Source organism: Schistocerca cancellata, chromosome 1 (assembly GCF_023864275.1).
Source record: "Schistocerca cancellata isolate TAMUIC-IGC-003103 chromosome 1, iqSchCanc2.1, whole genome shotgun sequence".
Lineage (NCBI taxonomy): Eukaryota > Metazoa > Arthropoda > Insecta > Orthoptera > Acrididae > Schistocerca > Schistocerca cancellata.
In genome coordinates, this window is record NC_064626.1 from 600,670,892 (window position 1) to 600,695,261 (window position 24,370).

General features: G+C 40.0%; 1 protein-coding gene across 3 annotated transcripts in view; it reads left to right on the forward strand.

Annotated features, from left to right (window-relative positions):
- LOC126182260 (calcium homeostasis endoplasmic reticulum protein) overlaps window positions 1-24,370 on the forward strand; it is a 306,481-nt gene that overhangs the window by 175,683 nt on the left and 106,428 nt on the right. For all 3 annotated transcript variants that reach the window (XM_049924835.1, XM_049924836.1, XM_049924837.1), the window contains 2 exons: window positions 7,929-8,102; window positions 17,049-17,197. In XM_049924835.1, coding sequence (XP_049780792.1) covers window positions 7,929-8,102; window positions 17,049-17,197 — 323 coding nt within the window. The remainder of the gene's footprint in view (window positions 1-7,928; window positions 8,103-17,048; window positions 17,198-24,370) is intronic.

A 24,370-nucleotide genomic window follows, 5' to 3' on the forward strand; every position in this document is an offset into this window, starting at 1 on the left:
TTTCACCTTCTGAAAGCAAAATAGCGGTTACAATGTTGTTTAACTAATGTGGAAAGTTTAAGCATCCAAGACATCATTAATTACAATATTGAGTTATAAACAAGACAGTTTTTATCTGTCAGCTGTTAACTCTTCCCAGTGATGGAAATCGAAAGTCATGACATTATTTAAACTTGGCTTCATCCTCGACACTAACAATTACTCCCTGATAATTCTCGTGAATATTCTGATAACTTACAGACTACAACAAAAATAAAATAATGACAGCAATCCAATCATATCTTGTGATTCAACTCCATACTTTGTACATAATACAGTTTCAATTGCAATATGTGAAGTCCCCAAAATGAATGCACTACCCGAGGTGGTAACTCAAGAGAGAAATCCACCATTGCATCATGCAGTGCATTGGGACCAAGGGTTCTGAAAGTCCCAACAACTGCAATCAGAAGGTTGAATCGGAGCAACCTTGGAATCCTTTTAAAATAAAATTCAAAAAGAAGTTCTTTACAGGCATTTTAAATGTAAATTCTCTTATCAAGATGGGTAAACAAAAGGAGCTAGAAATACTATTACAAAAAAACATAATTCAGATTTTAGGCGGCTCAAGAAACAAGGTTCCTAGATGAAAATGTAGTAGATACATGTAACTACAGAATATTCAAAGGGAAACCAGCAATCAAAATTATGAATCAGATGCCATTACTGGGTACAGCTTTCTATGTTCATAAAAGTATAATAGGAAGTGTAACAGAATTTAAATCCACCTCAGAGAGAATATCTTTCCTATCAGTTAATGGTGGAATTGTGAATTTGATTCTGATCATTCCCTGCTTAAAATTAAAGTCAAACTCCTACCTAGTAAAGAACGAAGAAAGTCACAAAGGTTAATACAGACAGACGTATTATAACAAAAGAATCAATTAAAAACTATAAAGACGAAATTAAAGTGGCTACACATGGGAAATGGCACGAAACACCCTAAGCAATTAATAATACTGCACAGAAAACTTTTGGGTAATAAAAAATAAAAGTAAAATAAGGTGAAATGAGATATGCAAGGAAGCCATAGAAGATAAGGCTAAAAAATGGGGAAAAATGGGAAGGCTCAAAGAAAATTGAAGATTGTAATCAGTTTAAACAACAAAGAAAGGAAACAGCCAGGTTAATCAGAAATACCAAACGAGCATCTGAAAGGGAGAAAGTTTTGGAAATAGACAAAAACTTTGTAAAACAAATAATTTAAGAACAAATTGAAGGGGTTCCAAACTCCAAATGTCTGTTTCAAAAATCAAAATGGTAAAATTGTGAAATACTAACAAGATATTTTCATCAGCTTCTAAAGCAGGGCTTCACAACATATGTGCTCGCAGAGCAAGCTGTGAGCAGCAAGGCGCGAGCACAGAGCAGTGCGAGCACGCTACCCCCACTACCAGACCAGAGCGGAGAGCGGGAAGAGTCACGTGGGGCACACAACAGCTGCCGCCAGTCAAGTTAAATCCGCGGCCACCTGCAGGGATATCACTCACGAATTATTACTGTGACAAATGAAACAAAGGAGAATGTACACGTGCCACATAATTTTATTAGATTAGTGTATGCCTCTACATTCGTATTAATTTGTGAACTGTTGCACAATAAAAGGTGTCACTGAAGTGTGGGATTCTCTGTTATCTTGTACTTTTTGCCCTTTACAATTGCGTCTATGTTCGGAGTAATTGTTCTTGTGCATCGTAGGCGCAGCGTGCAGTTTAAATTTCGATCAGACAATGCGTTTCTCAGGCGCGTCTTGTTACATTTCATTGCAGATAACAGTTATTCACAAACATACATGGAACCGAACATTGATATTATTGTAGCCGCCAGTTTGTGCAAATGAGGAAATCTATCCTGAGGGAAGTGTCTGTAAAATTCCAAAATGTTTTTCTTGTTCTGAAATTTGTCTCTGTATTCTCTGTCACACTGCAGGTCAATAATTTCTAGTTGCAGCTCAGGACGAATCTGTTCAATATTCGCTGAATATAGAGAGGAGAACAGATCAGAATCACTGTCTAGTGCTGTCAGATCTTGAAAGCGTTGATCAAATTCTTCCTTAAGGGCAACTAAACTATGTGAATAACGTTCATAGACTTTGTGAACATCTTGCATGGATGATAATTTAGGAAAATGAGCTAGATTTCCTGTTTCCAGTTGACTCACCCAAAGTGTCAATTTCATTTTAAAAGCTCGTATTCCATCTATGAAATGAGTAATTAGCAGATCTTTACCTTGTAGTGAAATGTTCAAAGCATTCAGATGGCTAGTTAAATCTGCTAAGAACGCGAGATCACATTTCCATGAAGGCTCTTTCAATTCAGGAACACACATGTTATTTATTTCGATGAACATATTTATCTCACTAAGCCAGCGGACCTCGCTGTAATAAGGCAGGCTACCATACTGGATTTCTACATCCTCAAGAAAGCTTTTAAATTGTCTGTGTTGTAGCCCATGCTTCCTTATATAATTGGTTGTACGAACAACGCTCATCACATTTTTTAGAGTGATACTCTTTGCACATAAGTTTTCCTGGTGGATCACACAGTGAACGCCCCTTATTTCATTAGGCACTGTCAGTTTTTGCATTTTCTCCTTCAACAGCGCAACGAAACCTAATTTTTTCCCTGTCATCGCTGGTGCACCGTCTGTAGACACTGAAACTAAAGAATTACACGACAATCCTATATTTTCAACACTTTCTTCAACACTACTTAAAATATCACCTCTGGTTGTAGTGTTCTTCATGGCTACTACATCGAGGAGCTCCTTCCTCACCTGAAGATCTCTATTAACATCTCTAATAAATATGGAAAGCTGCGCTGTTCCAGTGATATCAACACTTTCGTCCAGAGCTAGAGAATACACCATAAAATCTTTATAGATATTTGCAAGCTGGCTCTGGACGTCGTCTGCCATGTCCTGTATGCGATGCATAATGGTCATGTCAGATAATGGCACAATCCGAAACTGTTCAACTTGAGATGGACACAAATGTTCTGCTGCAACTACCAAACATCTTTTATTAAATCGCCATCAGTGAAGGGGCGCTGGGATTTTGCTAAAAACAAAGCAATTTTGTAGCTCACTCTGAGAGCTGCCTCAGTTGATTTTTCTTCGTCATCCAGATCTTCTTTGGATAGCTTCCTTTTAAGTTTAATAACTTCCTGTGCACGATCTGGTCCATCACATTTTCCACTTCCGTAGTCTTTTGCGTGGTACGACACATAATGTCGCTGCAAATTAAATTTCCTAAAAGAATTCAGCGTTTTGTGACACTAAACATTTTGCAACACCATCTTTTTCTGTAAACAGATACAATTCCTCCCAATGGGGGTTGAACTGCGAAAGCATGGTTGGGGTTACACAACGGCGACTTGACATGATTCTTAACCAGCGAAGTGACTGTTAGAGCGGATCGTAGTACTTTTAATGTTACACAGTCGGCGCGAATTCAATAGGCACGCTGCGGTCCTATTCATACGTGCGCGCGCATTTCCCCTCCCTCCCTACTCCGTGACCTTGCACCTGCTCGCGAGCACGTGCCTGAGCAGACGCGAGTACTCGCGCTCACAACCGGCCAGTTGTTAAGCCCTGTTCTAAAGTGTCCTGAACAGGGTCATAAACCGAAATTCTAATATATTAATGAAAATTTGGAAGAAGATTTACCTCTAAATAGTGAAGAAATTGAAGAAGCAACTAAAACCCTCAAAAACAACAAAGATTGTGGAGAAGATTCTATTACAGGAACTTTTGAAGTTGTCCTTGCCAAATATAGCACGTGAGCTAAATTTACGGTTTGAAGAAATCTGTAAAACAGAAAAAATCCCAGAGGAATGGAAGGTTGTCTTGATATGTCCACTCCACAGAAAAGGTAATAAACAGGTTGTAAACAACTGCAGAGGAATCTCTTTACTGCCAGTGGCATATAAAGTATTTTCCAAGATTTTATCAAGCAGAACAGAAACAACATTAGACAGACATTTAGGTAATATCAAGGTGGTTTTAGGAAGTGGAGGTCATGATCAGAACAAATATTTAATCTGAAGTCAGTAATTGCGACAAATTGCTTAATTCAAAGGAAATTGTAGTTACAATTGTGGATTTCAGGAAGGCTTTTTATACTGTTGACAGTGGAATTATAGATAACATAATTTAAGAATTTTGTGTAAAGTCTAAACTGGTAAAACTAATCCATGAAACACTTACAGATACTGTTTGCAAAGTAAAATATATGGGAGAAATTTCACAGCCTTTCAGAACAAAAACAGGTGTACAACAAAGTGATGGTCTATCCCAAATTCTTTTTAATATTATATCAGGGATAATTGTAAGAATTTGGAATGAGAAGCTTATTGAACTTTACATCTTGCATGAGAGGTTAGGAAGAGGAAGCAAGAAGATCTACTTCAAATGTCTTGCATTTGCAGATGATTTTCCTATACTTTCTAAAAATATGGCATCGCCTATAGCACAAATAAATCTCCTGGAAGAAATAGCCAGTGGAACTGGCTTAAAAATTTCTGAAAAAAAAAAGCTCCAAAATTCTTCAAAACAAATATTCACCATATAAGAGGGTAAAAAAATTCAGATATCTTGGGGGGAGAATCAAAGAAAATGCTCTGCAATAGAGGAAAGGGTGCATAAAATGGGGAGAGCATATGGTTTCACTAAAGACCTCTACAATAGAAAGTGCCTATGCAAAAATGCCTAAATAAGGCATTACAAAATAGTAGCGAAATACAGAATACCTATCTGAAAGTGAACACCTGCTATTAAGCTATAATTTAGATATATTAGGATCTCCTGTGATGTTTTTTAAAAAAATAAAAAATATTCATTCACTTTTGAGTGCGCAGCATTGCAGCGGCATTACACAACAGTAGCAAAATACAGAATACCTATCTGAAAGTGAACACCTGCTATTAAGCTATAATTTAGATAGATTAGGCCCGGCCTCAGATGGGGTTGGATAAATCTGTGACCTGGTTGGAGTAGGAAGTACTGGGTGTGCGTGGACTCGTAGGTCTGGCCCCTGGGTCTCTCACAGGGATATGATCCCTGTGGCGACAGGTTGCAGCGGGAGTGAGAGTGGGATGGACTACTCTGTTGTGTAAGTAGGGTGGGTGATGAAACACCTCTTTAGGAGGAGTGACAAGGGTCTTGGGTACAATGTCCTCCATTTCAGAGCATGGTGATAGATAATCAAAGCCATGATGAAGGATATAGTTCAGTTGTTCAAGTCCAGGGTGCTGTTGAATGTTAATGGGGGTGCACCTTTGTAGTTGATTCTTGGGGGTGGTGGGACGATTGTGGGTATTTCAAGGTATGGTGTGGGAAATTTGTTTATGGACTTGGTTTGTGGGGAGGGTGGGTTGGGTTGTGCCTGTCTTTGAAGGCCTTTGTAAGACCTTCAGCATACTGGGCAAGGCAGTTCTTGTCACTGCAGATACATCGTCCACTGATGGCTGGGCTGTAAGGAAGGGATTTTTGGTGCAGAAGGAATGGTAACAGTCAAATTGCCACAGCTTGCCACAAGGATGAAAGACCACTGCCAAACTAGTAACAAGAGTAAAGTTGACCACCCAGTGGCACAACATGTACCTGAGTACAGCATGCTCATTTTCAATGGCTGCTTCACAATCCAGCCCATCTCGATCCTTCCCCCCACCACCAGCTTTTCTGAACTACACAGATGAGAGTTACCCTTGCAATACATCCTTTGCTCCCATAATCATTTTTGCCTCAATCTCCGATAATGCACTGTCTCCACACCTTCCACCCATCACTTTCCCCTTCCCCCTGACTTACCGTAGCCTTCCAATTCATGTCCCCGTGTCAACTTCACCATGTGACACTCCTCACTAGCTTCAGCACCTGTGCACCACATGCCCAGCCAATGAACCTGCCACCCCTCCCTCCTGCATTCCTAGGCAGCAATCCAGGTGCCTCTCTCTGAGCCAGTAGCCATATACCCTCAACCCCTATTCCTGCCTGTCTCTCTCTCTCTCTCCCTTTGCCATCTCAATAGACAGAACCTTTGCCCAACCTAATCCACCTGTCGAACTGCAGCATTGGCATTGTGCGTCCAGCTGGCACCATGTAGGGGCATAGCCATGTGTATGTGTGCTTGTTTTTACTGTAGCTCGATAGAGGATTTACTCCAAAAGCTTGCAAGTTTTCTTTCTTTTTTTTTGTGTGTGTGTGTGTGTGTGTGTGTGCGCCTTTTGATGACTTTTTGTTGAATGGTCTTCTTTACTCGTAAAATATTTATGTTCCACCAAACCTGTCCTGCTGTAACTAATGGTCACTGAATGGCCAGTGTTGCAAGACAGTTGTGAGAGAAAAATGCTTTCATCTTATGATATTATTGGTTGATTCTTGGGAAACATTTTGCTTCTCCACAAGTAGGACAACAGCCTGGCAGATATTAGAATATCAACAATACATCTTTCATTGACCCACAGGACATGTTCATTATGATTCATGTCCAAGAAGAATACTTCCCATGCACTAAGTGACCTACCATAGTGTGTTATCAAACAGCTAACTCCATAGGGACAAATTCAGTTGTCCATACAAGTGAAAGAATCACTAACAGCATCATTTATAGCACAGTAAAACTTCATAGAAGCTTGTCTACATACTTTTCGCTCAAAAAAAAAACCTTGAGCATGTGTATACATTTGCTTCATTCTGCATTGGTGCGGCTGCTCAATATTAATTTGTTTCTTACAGACATTTGGGGTCAGTTTTCAGGCTCACAACAAAATTGCAATTCATTAGGGCACATATGTGCACATAAACACACGCGCGCACTCCTCTGACCAGTGGCTTCAGACTATAATGTGTGTAGTTAACGGAATATCCATCAGTGCTTTTTGTGGCTAGAAGACCACCTTCATTAACATGACAGGATTTTCATTTTGTGTCCTGTTGCTTTTTAATAATGCTGATTGAACTTGAGATTTATTCTGCCATCCATGCCATTGGTTTTGAGCAAGAGAGGACAATCATTTGTCACCCTGGACGATTGTGGAGGACTTTGTTTGATCTGTGTCAAATACCTGTTGTTGATTGGAAGTGGTATCACATTCATAAAATTACATTTTGTGGCACACTCAATTCACTAATTTATGCTATGACTGACCAAAATAGTCACTACAAACAGCTAGATCCTGTTCCTAACACCTATGCTCATATTTAAGCAGCAAAAACAAGTGACAAAATACTTGTAAAAATGTCCTACTTGTCAGTCACGTGTCTGGGTTGACATGTACGAACAAGCAGGATGGCCACAATCATTTCCTGTAGCCCTGAGTAGTAATTCTTTTCGCTATCACAAACACAGCTTTCTTCTTTCTGTCATGCTCCCATTGATTCCTTTTGGACTCTGTTGCTGATTTGAATACTCCCCCCCCCCCCCCCCCCCCCCCAACTTCGCTACCATCTATAATCTACATAACTTTTTTTGTTTTCTTTTTTCCCCCACTAGCATTTTTTTTCTTCTGTTTGTTGTTTCTATGTCCTATGCCTGGAATTATGGAAGGACTGTTCTTCTTTCCTTCACCCATAAATCCTCCCCCCCCCCCCCCCCCACCAAAAAAAAAAAAAAAAAAAAAAAAAAAAAAAAAAAAAAAATCCCCAACCCATAAACATTGCTCAATTTTCCGTCCCTCCTACTTAAGGACCAATTTCCAAGAGCATAAGGCTCTTTTCCCTGTTCATATAGTTGTCAGCCTTGCTGCAGTTGCATATTCTGGCTCACCCTGTTTGGTCTTCCATATTTAACTTTTTATATTGAAAGTTGTTAGATAACTTACTCACCTGACCACATGTTCACCTTACTTTTTGATGGTTCTTGTATTAACAGACAATGTTACTGTTCACAGAACATCAACAGTTAGCTGCAGCCCAGAGTGTTCAGTCACACATCCCGGTTCTAGCAGCAACACAGCAACCGCCTCCACCACCTCCACCACACCAACAGAATGAAGCTGGTCCTCCTCCTGAAATTAATTTCAGTCAGCCACCACCAGGCTACCCTCCTGTTAATTTTCCACCAGGTGAGTGCTCTTCTTTAAGTTGTACAGAAATTGTGAATAAAATTGTTGACAACGTTTTCTAATATGCTGTTACCTGGAAATTGTACACTCACAGATGAATCATATCTGGTTATTTGTGTTTGTAATATTGTACAATGTATCATGTACTACAACTAAATTTTCCATCATATTGGTTATGATAGAGAGTACTGGTAACAGTTACTTTTTGCCCATATCATTCCATTCACAGATGCTATGCATATAAATGACAACCTTACCACTTATCTATGTGCTCTGATTCCTCCACTTTTATTGGTGTAGTTGTTTTACGAGTTTTGTTTATAGGAAAGGATGTATGTTGAAATCCTCTTTGCCGAAACATATTTGGAATTTTAAATTCTAATATCGTTCTTGTAGAGGCTCCCATAGGAACTTCTTGAACATCTGCTTAATTTTCATGTGTATTAGATAAAATCTACAGCCATTTGCATTGCTATTCTGTGAACTGCTTAAATTTCTTCAGTCATTCTGACTTGTGAAGGGTTTCAGGTGGGTATTGTTCCAATATTGAATGCATAACAAAACCTTCCAGTGAACTGTAATCTGGCACCTGCTTTCTGACTGTGAGATTTATCCATTCTTTTCTCTCTCTCTCTCTCTCTCTCTCTCTCTCTCTCTCTGTCCTACTGGCACAATGGCTAAGACATTGCACTTACATTCAAGATGAAAGTTCCCAATGGACATGCAGGTTTGGGTTATCTGTATTTTCTGCAGTTTTGATGGTATCATGCGAATTCATGTTGAATATTTTTTTCACAAATAATTCATGTGTCTTGTATCCTCATCCTCCAGAGATGTTCATTCAAGGTGATAATTTTTTGAAGCATGTTATTGTGAATTCACAGCCTATATTGTCACAGAAAATCAAGTTATGTGTAGCTAGTATACTCAAATCATCTATTAAATGCTATAGGAGTCGACACCAGTGTGTTTGTTCTGCTTTGAGATTTTGGGCTTTTTCAGATACACACTATCTGTGATTGCATTTTGTTTCTGGCTTTTACAGAGGTCCTTTCATTTTTGTAATGAAATATGTGCTTGTTACTTTTCTAATAAAAGATTGCTGGTGTATCATCTTATTACAACACGAATGATTACTTCACCCCACCTGCTGCAGGCTAGAAATGGAAGAAGATTAGTGGCGAACAGTTCCAACCTTCTACGGAGTGAGGGCTTTCAACACCGTTGATAGTAATTCTCCCATAAGCTCGGCAGTCTCTCTAATGGGGGGGGGGGGGGGGGGATAATAAGTCTGGCACCTGCTTTCATTCTTCCCTTCTCTTTTGTAATCATCAACCACACAAAAATGACAATAAATTCTATATGCACTCATCACAGTCACACTTCAGGCACAAATTTAACACAATAAGAAAAAGTCTTAAGTGAAATAAAAATAACACTGTTAGATATGGCTGAGATATTGAGTGGTCAGCGGACTCATGAACAAAACTGAAATCTTTGCAGAGGTATCAGATAATGTGTGGATAATTGTCATTTATGTAACAAGTTCCTGCTTTTATGTTTTGTCGACCTGGAGACAAAACCATAAGCTGTTGATGTAAAACTTACGTTTACTGGAATTTTCCGGATTTTCACTTAAACTTAGCGCTTCTCAAGCTATGGCACCCAACATGGTTGCATTTGTTGCCTGTATGTTAGTGCTGGTCCTGCATCTGGCTTTCTCTGAATAGGCCATGCCCGATTTTCCTAATCTTAGCTAGTGCACCATGCATAATTACTTGATCAAGACAGGACATTGAAAACTACATTCCTTTCTTCATTTTAAATTGTTATGACAAACAAGCTATTTGAATGTTTTCACAGATCTATTGCAAGGTTGGTTTGCTTTGGCCTGTGTGTGTGTGTGTGTGTGTGTGTGTGTGTGTGTGTGTGTGTGTGAGGTGACTACGTTCACCTTTAATACATAAACTTGTCAACAGCATACAATTCAAAGCAACAGAGTGGTTTTCATATAATTGTTGCCTCCAAATCCAGAAGTTTTGAGAGAGGAACTCATAAACCTCAACTAATCCCTTCATATTGAAGCACATATATGTTGCACACTTCAAAAGCTGTCTGACATGAACAGTATTGATGTGCAGTTATGCAACTTAGCTGTACACCATACTCAACAATAGAGTGCCTTGTGTCCTCCTTGAATTTTAAGTGATGCGCAGCTGCTTGAATAATCTTTGGTAAACAGTGACCAGCATTGGTGTAATCCTCTGTTATGTGTAGATTGATTGCATTTTCCTTTAACTTGTAAGAGTGATTTTACTCCTATATTTTCCTTCTATAAATCAGTTGAGGAGAGGAATGTCTGTTATCTCTCCATAAGAATTACTGCCTTTCTTTTGCTGTCACTTGACTGTGCACCTGTTTTTGTACCTGTCACTGGGCAGAAAGTACATGTTGTTCCTTAATGAAGCATGGCATCAAACCATACAGTTTTTTGATAATTCTCCTTAGATTTGTTGATGGCTTCTTACACTGATGGAAAAGAAATCGCAACACCTAAAAATAATTAATGTAGAATAATGAAATTTTGGGCATACATTTTCCTTGGTATCATATTTAAGGAATTAACATAGCAAGATCACAGGTTAATGTAAGTGCAAGATAAGATATTGAAAATGTGAAATGATGGACATTAATAACTGGTGTAAATGCCAGAATGTTGAATGCAAATGTGCATACATTGTGTTGTACAGGTGATGGCTGTCAGTTTGTGGGACGGAGTTCTATGCCTGTTGGACTTGGTTGGTCAATACAGGGAAGCTTAACACTATTTGTGGATGATGCTGGAGTTATTGTCTAATGATGTTCCGTATATGCTCGACTGGAGAGAGATCTGGTGATCGAGCAGGCTAAGGCAACATTTCGACACTGTAGAGCACATTGAGTTACAACATTGGTATGTGGGTGAGCTTATCCCATTGGAGAACACCCCCTGGAATGCTCTTCATGAATGGCAGCACAACACATCAGATCAATAGATTGACATACAGATTTGCAATCAGAGTGTATGGGATAACCATGAGAGTGCTCCTGCTGTCATATGAAATCACACCCCAGACCATAACTCCAGGTATACGTCCAGTGTATCTAGTACGCAGACAAGTCAGTTGAAGACCCTCAACTGACCTCCTTCAAACTAACACACGGCCATCACTGTCACTGAGACAGAACCAGCTTTCATCATAAAACACAACAGACCTGCACCCTACCGTCCATTGAGCTCTCACTGGACACTACTGAAGTCGCAGATGTTGGTAGTTGGGTGGTCAGTGGAATACATGCTACAGGGCATCTGGCTTGGAGCTGTCCTTGAACTAACCAACTTGTAAAAGTTCATTGTGTCACTGTGGTGCCAACTGCTGCTCAAATTGCTGGTGCAGATGCAGTATGATGTGCCAGAGCCAAATGCTGAATACGATGGTCTTGTCTCTCAGTAGTGCCACATGGCTGGCCTGAGCCTGGTCTTCTTGGAAACATACATTCTCATGATACTGCTGCCAGCAGTCATGTACATTGGCTACGTTCCTGCCAAGCCTTTCTGAAATATTGCAGAAGGGACACCCAGCTTCTCGTAACCCTATTACACAACCTCGTTCAAACTCTGTTAGGTGTTGATAATGCCATCTTTGTCATCTTAAAGGCATTCTTGACCAACATCAACTCACACATCCAATCTCAAAAGTAACTAATGTTCATGACTGTTACAGCATGTGTTTAAAGCAAACCTGATTTGCATTCCCATAGTGCCACTATTAGTGGCACTCCTATGCAACTGGCACAAAATCGGAATAGACATCATCTTCTAGATGTAGAAATATGCCTACCAACTTTCGTTTATGTTGCACGTCTCCTTCTTGGTTCTGTTGTTTTTTTCCCCATCAGTGTATATAGCGTCTTCTGTGGTCACTTTGATTTCGTGTAATTTCTACCTGTCCACAATTTTAAATTTCTTATTAACTGTGTAAAAATACAGTTAATTTGGTGAGAGAGGGGTATGATGATAACACCGTGATCAACAGCTCCTGTCGAAAGTTTTTACTTTCACACAGGCATCCTGCAGGACATGATGTAGGTCTCTCGTAGTACGACAATGTCGATGACGATGCGGCAGTTGTCTTCTTGAAGATTATTCCCGTCCATCCAAAAATTTGACCTAATGGTTCATGATGCACATAGTGGGGAACAGGTGTGCTTAAAACTCGTAGAAATAAAATACTTTTCTTCCATGAGCTATCCACTTTTTATTTGTTAGGCATATATGGAAATAGATACGTCCCTAGACCATGGCAAATTAGAACAGAAGAACTATTTTACAAGCATTAAAATAAAATTTTAAGCCATAGCATTTTTAACATTCCACTGGAGCCTGTATGAACTAACACTTTTTTTCCCCTTATACAGATAGGCCTTATACTTACCTACTCATAACCTATTCTATATATCCTCTTGCTTTCTTACAGCCCTTCCAATATCAGTAAATTCACTCATTTATCTTGGTTTATGCATATTCAGCTGCATCAATGGAAAATTCAGTTGAGAATGCAAATATATGCAAGACAGGAAGTGGGGAGGGAGGCAGACAAAACTGAGAAAAATAAAGGTATAATGAAAAAAGAGAAGTAGGGCGTATTAACAGAGATTAAATTCAGGAAGATGTCGGGTGCAAGGATGGGTTGAAGCCAAGTTCCCATCTCTGACTTTCAGAGCAACTAGTATCGCATGGGAGGGTCCAAGTAGCCCTTGTGATGCAGCAGGCATTGGGGGCATGAGTCATCTGGTAAAGCATTTTGGAAGCTAGGTACAGAATCTCCCTAAGGTAGGGAGCTCTTTTCTGTCAATTCACATGCTCAGCCAGTTTACTGGTGCTCCTGCCCACATAAAATGCTGTGCAGTGGACATAATTTAGTTGATAAACAACTTGTGTGGTTTCATGAGATGCTCTGCATACGATATTGCACAATTTACCAATGATGAGTGTAGAATAAATAGTAAATGGTGCAGATTTATCAGTGGGGACAGTTAGAGGGTTAGGAAACTAGGGGTAGGTATAATGGTTTGAGAATGTCATATGGTTTGACTAGGATGTTATGGAGCCTAGGCGTGTGATGGGAGCTGACGTTAGGTGATGTTAATAGGACATCGGGGAGGGAGGATCTCATTTTAGGGCTTGACTTGACCATTGAGTGCTTCTGAGATTTTTGTAAGTGAGAACTGACTCAGAAGAAGATACTGCTGGGGAGATGAGATTGTGAATAACATGTGTGGGGTAGTTATGGAAGGTGAAAGTCTGGGAGAGTTTGTTGGTGTAAGTGCTGAAGGATTCACTAATGGAGCAGGTATATATATTGTGGATGCCTATGCTATATGGAAGAGAGCAGTTGATGTGGAGGGGTTGATAGCATTCAGAATGTGGTATTGTTGCATATTGCTTGGTTTTATACGGACTGAGCTTTGGTTGTGGACTTCAGTGAGGTGGAGGTCAGTGTAAAGGAAGGTGGCTTTGGTTGTGGGTTAGGTTGTTTGGGGAAGGAGACCAGACAGCGAGGTCATCAGATAAGGGAACGACAGGGAAGGAAGCCGGCCATGCCCTTTCAAAGGAGCCATCTCGGCATTTGCCTGGAGTGATTTAGGGAAATCACGGAAAATCTAAATCAGGATGGCTGGACGCAGGATTGAACCGTCATCCTCTCAAATGCGAGTCCAGTGTCCTAGCCACTGCGCCACCTCACTCAGTTGCTTTGGTTTTCGAAAGGTTCCTGGGAAAAGGAATTAATTTGTTGCAGATAATGTAGCAGTTCCTCTCAATTTGAGTCGAGATCACAAAGATGTCACTGATAAATATGTATTGAGTCGGGATCCCCAGCTTCTGGGTCTTGAGAAATGCCTCTGCCATGCAGCCCATGAAAAAATTGACATAGGATGGGCTGTCCTAGTTCCCACAGCAGCCCCCCTGATTTTTTGGAGGTCTGGTCCTCAAAAGTGAAGTAGTTATGGGTAAGGATGAAGTTGGCTGGTGTTACCAAACTGGTGGGTCCCTTCGTTCTGGGGTCTCAGTGACCTGCCTTTCCTTCTTAACTTTTCCCCTCTGTTCCTCCAGTTTCTTTGAAAAAGGAATTAATAACTCCATATGCATAGATAATGTCATCACTTTTATTTTTGTGTTTGTCTGTTGGCAGCACAAAACATTTCACCACCTGGAAGTTAGTACTGGCCAGAATTTCTGTTTTAAACGCGTTCATTTTCAAGCTGTAAAGTGTGTGGATATGAAAACCATTCACCATCTGTATAACAAATTGCAGTATTTGGCTACTGTAGTAAAAGTGTTGTTAAAAATGTTAGCCACTCACAAATTATAGTTGCATTGGAAATTGTTGCAATAGTTGTGTGTTTATTAAGCATAATCTAAGAGGACTGTGTGAGATGTTGCAGCTGAGCCTCAGTCACTGCTGTCTAGTACATACTGAGTCTAGTGTCTGTTGAATGACACAGTTTTCTGTAACAGCCCTTCAACACTAGGCAAACTTGAAGAAAGAATTGACTGTCCAGGCAAGTATGTCAGTTTCGGATGACATATTCAAAAGCTGTTTACTAATTTCATTATTTATTTGCATCATCTCAGTGCTGAACATGATACACATTTAGAATTGCTTTTGATGTGAGTGCAACAGCTGTGTTTGCAGCTTATTATAACTTTTTCTTTGATTCCAAGTGTTAAGGACAGTTTCCATTGTCACTTTCAGCACCATTTAATGTTTGTTGTGAAACTTCTTTATTAGATTTTTGCAGTATATAATAATTGTGGCTCAACAGCAGGGTGCATCTTTCAATTGAATGGCAATGTTCACAATAGAGAGACCACTTGTAATCTTCTTGTCCCCAAGCTATTTAACTTCAAAATGATACAGCTTTTCATGGAAAACTTTGTGCATCCAGCATGTGAAATATTATTTTCTTTCTTGTAAGTGCTAATACTTTTCAGTGAGGCTCAGAAGTTCTTAATTTCAATCTCACTTTTTACTTTGATGTAACAACACCCTTTCACATAATCTGCACCATTGAATCTACCTGTAAATAATACAAGAGCTACACCATGGTATTTACTACATGTGTCCCATCAGCAGTGCACAGTGCATATTGTTTTCGACAAGGATTAACTACTGCTTTATACAACACATGGAGAAGCATGCAGAGTGTGAGTTTATAAGATTCAAAGCATTAAAAAGTTGAACATCAAACACAACAAAGATAAAGTGAAAAACAGCAACAGCACCATTGAAGAATTTCCAGTAACACTCAATATAATTTCTCCAAACAGTAACTATTTTTCCTTGTGAAGGGAGAGAAGAAATGTCTTGTAAACTTTGGTAAGGTCATAAAAGAAAGCCACTCGTGATCTAAGGAAGGGAACTGAAATGAAATAAAATAAATATTAGCAGTGGAATGTTGTAGACAAGATTATAAAAACCTGAGATTAGAATGAAGATATGGCAGTGGGGAGCCATAGTTAAAAGCAAAGTATTGTGAAAGAACAGAAAGCATATACAGTGGATAATAGAAGTGGCAATAGGTAAAATAATACGAAGTGTGACTTAAAATGTAAGAGAATAACATAACGTGAAAACACATGATGGGATTTATTTATTTTGTGTGCTCAGGACATGAAATTATTACATTACTGGTAGAGGATTAATAACATACAGAGGTTAATTACATACAAAGCATTCATTTTAGAAAATTCAATAAAGACAGAAAGTAACAACAATAAAAATACAAGGATTTATTTGCTCAACAAGAATTCATGAAATACAGACAGGAAGGTAAAAAGATAGCAAGATAGTTCTCTTTCTTGTCCTGTGGAGAGCCCAATATTCAGTGGTTGTGGCTGCTGCTTTATTAGCTGCAGCAAGATCACCGGTAGCACAGGTTTTCTGTCAGTTCCTGCAGATTAGCAGATGTTGTTGGTCCTGTAGATTGCCACACAGGCTGAAGCTCTATTGCCTGATGATGATTTTGCATCATGACACGCCAGTTCTCTGTCTGCTCAGTGCCTTCCATGTCCCATAATGCAAGTGTGAGCCTCGGGCTGGTTCCTGTTTAACATTAATTTGGTGCAACTCAGGCAGAGAGTACTTCTTGGTGAGTTCTAGGAGATTTGCTGTTGCTGTAGTTGTCTGGATAAAGCTCCTTCTTGATCTGAGTCTCGGTTGTTGAGGCTCATATCCAAACAAGGGATGTTGGGATCAGCTTCCCGTTTCTTCTTTTCCAGTTCTGCAGCTGCTTTCCTGTGAATGCTTGGTGGTGCTATGCCCTTTAATAACAAGATGGGAGAAAAGGAGTATGATGAAAGAAAAATTATTAAAATAGAGATAAAACTACTGGAAAGGCGGAACTATGGTACTATGATAGGCAGGTGACTTGTGTAGTGAAGCTGACAATATTTACCCTTTGTTCTGCAGAGTGATGTTATGTGATACCATTATATTCTTTGTGTAATCCATTCATCTTACTAAGATCGATTTGGTTGCCAATGACATGTAGATAATTTAAAACCTGGCATCTTTTGTAAAACACCTGTATTTTGGATTGTTATTAAAGACTCACAAGTGTTACATATCCTCTAGATGCACAGTCTGTTCTTCCAGCATAAGATAGATACTTCATAATTAGGGTTGAGAGGAACCGGTGTGGCTCTTTCACAATCCTAATTGCTAATAATGTCATAGATCTGCCAGGCAGGAATGTTCTCAAGTGCAAAGAAAATTACTTAGTATGCTGGATCAGAGTTTTATAAATGTGCTTATAAGCTCAGAGACTTTAACAATATAGCTAAGTTTTATGCAGTATTTTCTTCATTAAAATTTACTTTTGAAACATTTAATCTGTTTTCAGGAGTGGAATTACCGGATCTCAGTAAGCCGCCTCCAGGATTTCCTTTACCTGCAGTGACCACCCCTGTTCCTGAAGTCTTGTTGGATGAGTTAATGCCAAGTGTTCCGTATTTTGAATTGCCCGCTGGACTCATGGTACCTCTAATCAAGGTGAAGTACCATTTAAACAAACAATTGAAACTCCAGGTTGGAATATCAGCAATGTTAGGAAATGGATAGATTGCCTCTCACCATAAAGCTGACTCGTTGAACTGCAGACAGGCCACAAAAAAGAACGTTACACATTGTAGCTTTCAGCCAAAGCCTTCTTCAGCAAATAAAACACACACACATTCACATAAGCAGGCACACCTCATGCGCGAAACTTTTACCACTGACAGCTCAAACCAGAGCTGCTGCTGGTAGTGGTCATGTTTGAATGAGGTATGCTTGCTTCTGTGAACGTATTTGTATTTTCTTTGCTGAAGAAGGATTTGACATTTAACAGTCTTTTCGTTTTGCCTGTCTACAACTCAACAGGTCATCTTTACAGTGAATGTAAGTCTATTCTGTTCCTAACACTGTTGAAATACCATTTATATGATTTTGGTTTTATGCATTGTTGAATGTTTTTATTTTGTAAGTTTCCATATGCAGTATGTAACATCAAACTTGGTGTTGTGGTGTTTGAAATAAGATACATGATGCCAACTTTGGCTATTTGGCATTTACAGAAAACTGAAAATGTCTAACATATAACTGAATCAGCTTTGTTTTACAGCAGAGTCTTTATGTGCGACCAGCATAAACACCAGTTAATAACTACCTATGACTTACTAGTAGCCAAGGCAAAACAGTTTCGTGTAACAGACTCCTGATTCTGTAGGATGTTTCCTTATATTGCAAGGATGCCTTTAAACAAATAAGAATTTCTATAGTAAACTAGAACAAATCTTTGTTTTATCCTACCTGACCAGGCATACAGTGGATAAATTGGGGGGTGAAAGAGTGATGAGTGAAAAGTGTAATTGGCACACTTTGTCACGTTTCAACACCTACCTGTGGAAGTACCTGCAGTCGGTAGCTGTGCACACACTCTTATTCGGTACTTGAAAACCTATGTGACAGGATTCTGTGTCCAATGAAATGAAAAGTCAAACAGTTGCTTTATAGTTTCACATGGAAAATTCTTCCTATTTTTATTTATGTCGCTGATTTCCTATAAACAATGACCAGTTGTCACATTGTTTAAATGTTTCTAACAGGTAAGGAAAACAGACTTTTGCTAATTACAAAAAAAAACATTAAATGTTATGTTCTCTGCTACTCATTACACTAGTGGCGTTAACAAATACCTACTAATAGAAACAATAGCTGTTCATTAACAACCAATCTAAGCATTTCTGAAGTACATTCCCAGTACACAAAATATTAGTAATTTTCCCACCCCATACAGTGGCCATAAAATGTGCATGTACTTAAAGTGTTTTACTTGCATTCTAACAGATACTGCTCACAACCTGCAAATGAATTCACATGGTATTGGTTATGCAACATTATACTGCAATGTAACGGTTGCTGAAACTGATGTAAATAAACACAAATACTTTTCTGTAACAGAAATGTGGTGCCAAAGGAATAACAAACCTAATCCAATGATACGATCAATTCAGTGCTAGACTGGGAAAGCAAAGCTCAGACTCAACTCATATTGACTGAAATTAAGTCAAAAGCTAAGACTGAATGTAGAGTAATTTAGACTCAAAGCAGACTGAGTCAAATGGTGTGATCTATGGCCCTGTAAAGATTCGCACTGGAATATTAAGTAATTTTGGTTATCGATTTACAGTTTGAAAATCGCACAGGTTAAAAAATTCATTCCTAACAGGCAGTTCAAACTGTGCTCAAGTTTGATGTGAGAAATATTGGCTGTGAGCAGTAGCTATTAAAATGTACAGAACCAAACTATGTATACACACGGGGTTTCACTGGATTACCAGTATAGCACCCATATTGAATGATGAAATTTAGTTATTGAAAATTACATAATTCTTAATTAGTGAAGATTGTCACATAATATGGGTGTCATTGAATGCAGAAACTTCAGATTAACAAAAGTACATGAATAAATTGTGGAATGTTACAGTAATTTGGTCGTAATCTCTTCTGGAAGTTTTGGCTGGTTGAATATTTAATTAACAATATCAGATAAACTAATTAAGTCTGGGCAGGTTAATTACATTTCTAAAATTAGGGAAATTACACTTTGTAAGGAATGGAGTATTTCCTTTAGATTAATGTAATAGCTCATGGTGTTTTTGTTGATAGGTGGAGGTAAAAAATTTTATAATTACAGTAACTTTTGAACTACTGCATTTTTTCGAATGAAAGAGGACAGCAATCAGTCGCCCTTTTCTTGCAGGATTTATTCAGTAGATCTATATTTTGGCTAGTGCCTAGCCATTGTCAGTGCACCATTTCGTAGTATCAGTGCATACTCTAGTAGGTCAGCCCCCTGTTGTTCAGGCGTCTGTCACAGTTCTTTCAAGGCTACGTGAAAGAATTGTGACAAACTCTCGAACAACATACTAGAACATGCATTGATACTATGAAATGGTGCATTGATAATGGCTAGGCACTAACTGAAATCTAGATTTGCAGAATACAACATGCAAGAAAAGGATGACTGATTGCTGCGCTCTATCATTTGAAAGTCATATCACAATCATTGAGTGCACCCACATTCCTAATGGAAGGTAACCTACTGCATTTTTAGTTAAACTAATTATTAACGATACAATCAGAACAGTAAATAGCACGATCTGAATAATAGGGTTTTTATGGGGATTTCTGTTCATGCAAAACTGACATTTTATATAACACGTACTCACTATTGTCAGATTACCATGGATATTTGAATAAGAATATTAGGGAAAAAACTTATAAATTATGGTTGTAGATAAAGGAGAATGGTCTGGACCAATCCTGCTTTGTTACAACTTGCATTCTAAATAAACTGCAAGTCATGTTCAGAAAGTAAATGTATCGTGATCATGATGGGTTGCAGTTTTTATTTTTTGAGTGTTTGCAGGACTGAGTGGCCGAGGGGGATCCCCCAAAGCAGAGCGATCACTGCTGCAACATGGTAGTATGCAAACTCACATTATAGTATCTAGTTGTGTGAAACACGTTGTTAAGAAATCCCACCAAGTGCAAGCCACATTTTGTGATCCGCTTCCTACTTGCAAAAGGAATAACAAATATCAGAATTTTTTTGCAAATCAAAATGGTGTATGACGAAGGTGTTATGAGCAGAACCAGTGTGTTTAAGTGATTTGTGAAGTTTACTGAAGGCAGAACAAACATTAATGACAAAAAGAGGAGTGGAAGACCTACCATTCCGACTGATGAGTTGGTGCAAAAAATCAAGGAAACTGCTTGTGAAGACCACTGATCGATAGTGGATGAAATTTCTGTGATGTTTCCACAACTCTCCTAAACTCTCTTAAAGGAGACATTTACAGACACATGGGAGAACAGAAACTGTGCACAAGATGAGTCACAAAACAGCTGACAGAATAGCACAAGACAAATCAGATCAAAATCATCAGCAATTTTCGTGAGCAACTTGAATTGGAATGTGAGGATTTTCTGGGCTCTGTTGTGACAAGATGAAACAAGGGTGGCTCATTACACGCCTGAGGCAAAAAGACAGTCATCACAGTGGTGTCACACCAATTCCACAAGTGCCAAAAAATTCAAAACCACAATTTTGGACAAAAAATATCATAGCCTCAATGTTTTGGGACCAAAAAGACATCACTTTGTTTGAATTTCTACCTCAAGGGTACACCATCAATGCAGAACGACATTATGAGATGCTAAAAAAAACTCAAAATGAGCATTCAAAACAAAAGGAGGGGAATGTTGATGAGAGGAGGGTGCTTGTTGCATGACAATGCCCATCCTCACACAGCCTTAGCCACCAATGCAATCTTAGAATCATTTGGTTGGGATGTTTTGAACCACCCTCTGTATTGCCCTGATTTGGCATCTTCAGATCATCATCTTTTCATGTCACTGAAGGAACACGCCAGTGGAATTTAGTTTTCAGCAGGTGCGAAAACAGGTGCTAGTGGATCAACAATATGCTGCATTTTTTTTTTTAAATACACTTTTTTTTAGGAAAAAATATAAAAATCTAGCATACTTATTTTCTATACATACCTCATATTTTAACAAATTATAATCTGATCGAATAGGCCTCAGAAGGCCTGTTGGTACCAGCCATCTGCCATGTCATCCTCAGCCAATAGTCATTATCGGATGCAGATGTGGAGGGGCATGTGGTCAGCACACAGCTTTCGTAGCCATTCTCAGTTTTTGTGACCTGAGCCACTACTTCTCGAGCAAGTAGCTCCTCAGTTGGTCTCACAAGGGCTGTGTGCACCCCGCTTGCCATGATGCTTGCCAGACCTGGACAGTCCTGTACCCAAGTGCTAGCCAAACCCAGCAGCACCTAACTTTGGTGATCGGATGGGAACCAGTGTTACAACTGCGGCAAGGCTGTTGGCATTTTAACTGATTACTATAACTTAATTTTTAGAGTGAAAAGAATGTACGTAGTACACAGAGTAATTACTAGTTTATAATATCCAATCACACACTTGGGTCAAATTCCTGTCTTCATAGTTTAGAGATACAGAAACTGATAGGAAGCATGTATATCCTTCATAAGATAAAGCAAACATTTAAGTCCAAGTTATTTTGTTGGAGGGCATACTTCATGACTGTGTGTGTTTGAGCTATCAGTTCAGACAGACTATTGTTTCTGTTGTGTATTGGCTGAAAGAGCAATACCAAGAATAAATGAACTATGAACTTTATTTACACTCATAATAATAATAATAATAATAATAATAATAATAATAATAATAACAGTTATTCAGGCATGACTCCACAGTACTAGCTTCCAGTCGACAATGCAGTGACAATAGTTTTTACAATGGTGACACCAGTGTGGCTGTATCACTTGAGACCGGTAGCGCTCGAGAACAATCCGGAAGGTGTGGTGGAAGCTTAGAGCTGGTTGGAGAGTGCGTGGCTGCTGAAAACAATGTGGAGAGTTGAGCTCCATCGGATGAGCTGCAGACACAGCCGATATAATCCCGGAGTAAAGGTGAGTTGCACACTGGCGACCCAGAGGGGTGGTGGGTGCGACCAACATCTAGCCCTTTGTGGATAACCTAGGAGGGGACATGGAGTGCAGATTCTAATAGGGCTTGAAGTGAAGGACCGCTGGGGTACAGGGAGGTCCAATAGATTGTCTGCCAGATGCTTTCGGTGCTGGGCCTGAAGTGACTCATTGTGAAACTGCTGCAGAGTGGCCAGGCTGTGTCCTTTATACCTTTATAGCCATTTGATGGAAGAATACGATGAAAATCAGCAGCCATGTCACCAGTAGAAGAAGAAATGCAGTTAACAACAAAAGAGTGCACTTATTTTGTTACCATTAATGTTTTCCTGCCTCTACCTCGGTGGCGTTTCCAGTGGCCAGAGAGGCAGCAGCTCACAGTATATGCCTGTGTTGCTTGCAGTTGGGTCTGGACCAGTCCCGCTTCAGGTGGAGACAATATCCAACCCCCTTAAGGTGAGGTGCTAAAGCCACCTTGAAGATAAAGTGGATGTCTCTGGGAGGAGATGCCCTGGGACCAGTGAGCCAGCAGCGGCAAATGTTGGTGGTCATTGGAGGTGATGCTAAACCAATGGTGGGTGCCTGAGATGTTTCAGTGCCAGCAAGGCACCCTGTGTGTAACTGATATGACCTACACGTAAGGCCACAACGGTCTGAGACCTGAAAAACAACAGACAGGCAGGGTCATCGTTCACAAAGGCATACCGGCTACTGGGAGGTGGTGAGGGTGACAAGACTGGGTGTGAGCCAGTTAACTGTGTCTGTGGCTGAAGGAGGCCTTGCCAGTGTTAGAGAGGCTGGCTGCAGTGCAAAGTGTGGCAGGGGCTAGAGACTCAGCAAAACCCATAAGTGGCAGCAGAAGACATGGCATCTACACTGCTGCCTGACCTGACATCAGTTCAGTGACGGGCAGCTGCAAAGGTGCCTGTGGGACATCAGCCAACTTGGCTGGAAGGCGATGAGCAGTGGGACATCATGGGCGTGCCAGTGCTCTCGGCTGGCTGGAGATGGGATGGCAGCATGACTGACAATCCCAGCTGGAAGCCATGGACCAGTGGGTTGTCAGCAGGGGACCGACAGGCTCGTGATGTGCTTCTGTTATGTCAGCAGCGTGCTGATTGGCTTGGTTGGGAGCGTGGCAGTGGTGTTGCTTGTGATGGTGAGTACATTGCGGGTTAGCTTCTGTAGAATGTTGTTTTTCCATTGCATATGCTGTAGTAGCAGCAACTGTCCAATATGGTCAGAGACAGTGAGGCCATACTGAAATGAGACACACGTCTATGGCAAGAGAAAAAAGGTCAGCAACCATTGCAGGTAGTCCCAGATATGTCAAGCTACTATCAACGAGCATGGAATGTATGAAAAAGTCTAAGAGTCACAGATAGGATGAAATCCACACCTCGTCTCCAACTTTTGTGTTACGGCCAAGAGGGGCATGCCAGTTAATGTGTCCCAGGTAGCTAGAATAATGGACTTTCTTTTCACTCGGACATGAATCCACACTCTAACGTTTCACTGACAGAGCTCTTCCATTCATGATGCCTGTGCAGCCATATCGCTAGGGCATTGCAGAAACTGAGAACGATTCAGGAGAGAGGACTTGGCAAGGTGAAAGGTAATAGCTGCAAGGGGATAGCATGCTTGTTGTGGATGATGTGGAGAGTTGATCTCCATTGGATGGATTATGGATGCAACCGTTGTAATATGGGATCAACAGTGAGTTGCACATTGATGGCCTGGGTATCGCCGACATTGTATTCTGCATGGAGAACTTGGACCAGACATTGAGTGAGGACCCAAACACAGCTCGGAGTGAATGACTGTGCTGTGCTAGAGGTAGTTCCGATTGAGGACTGGCAGATGCAGTTTGCCCGAAGCAACTCCCAATGTGAAACTTATGCAGAGTGGCTAAATGATGTCCTTTATAGCTGTCCAGTGGAAGAATACTGCTGTGACAATGGCCTGGTGTGTGACCTGTGGGAGAAGAATCAGTGCCCACAGTGGCAGTGCTTATTAGTGGAACCTCTCATGCTGCTAGCAGCAAAGCTGGCACTATATGTTTCCATGGCGGCTGCAGGGGATGCCGTTGGCAACAACGCAGGTGCTTATTTTATTGCCATATTTTTTTCCTGCATCTCCCTCAATGGTGT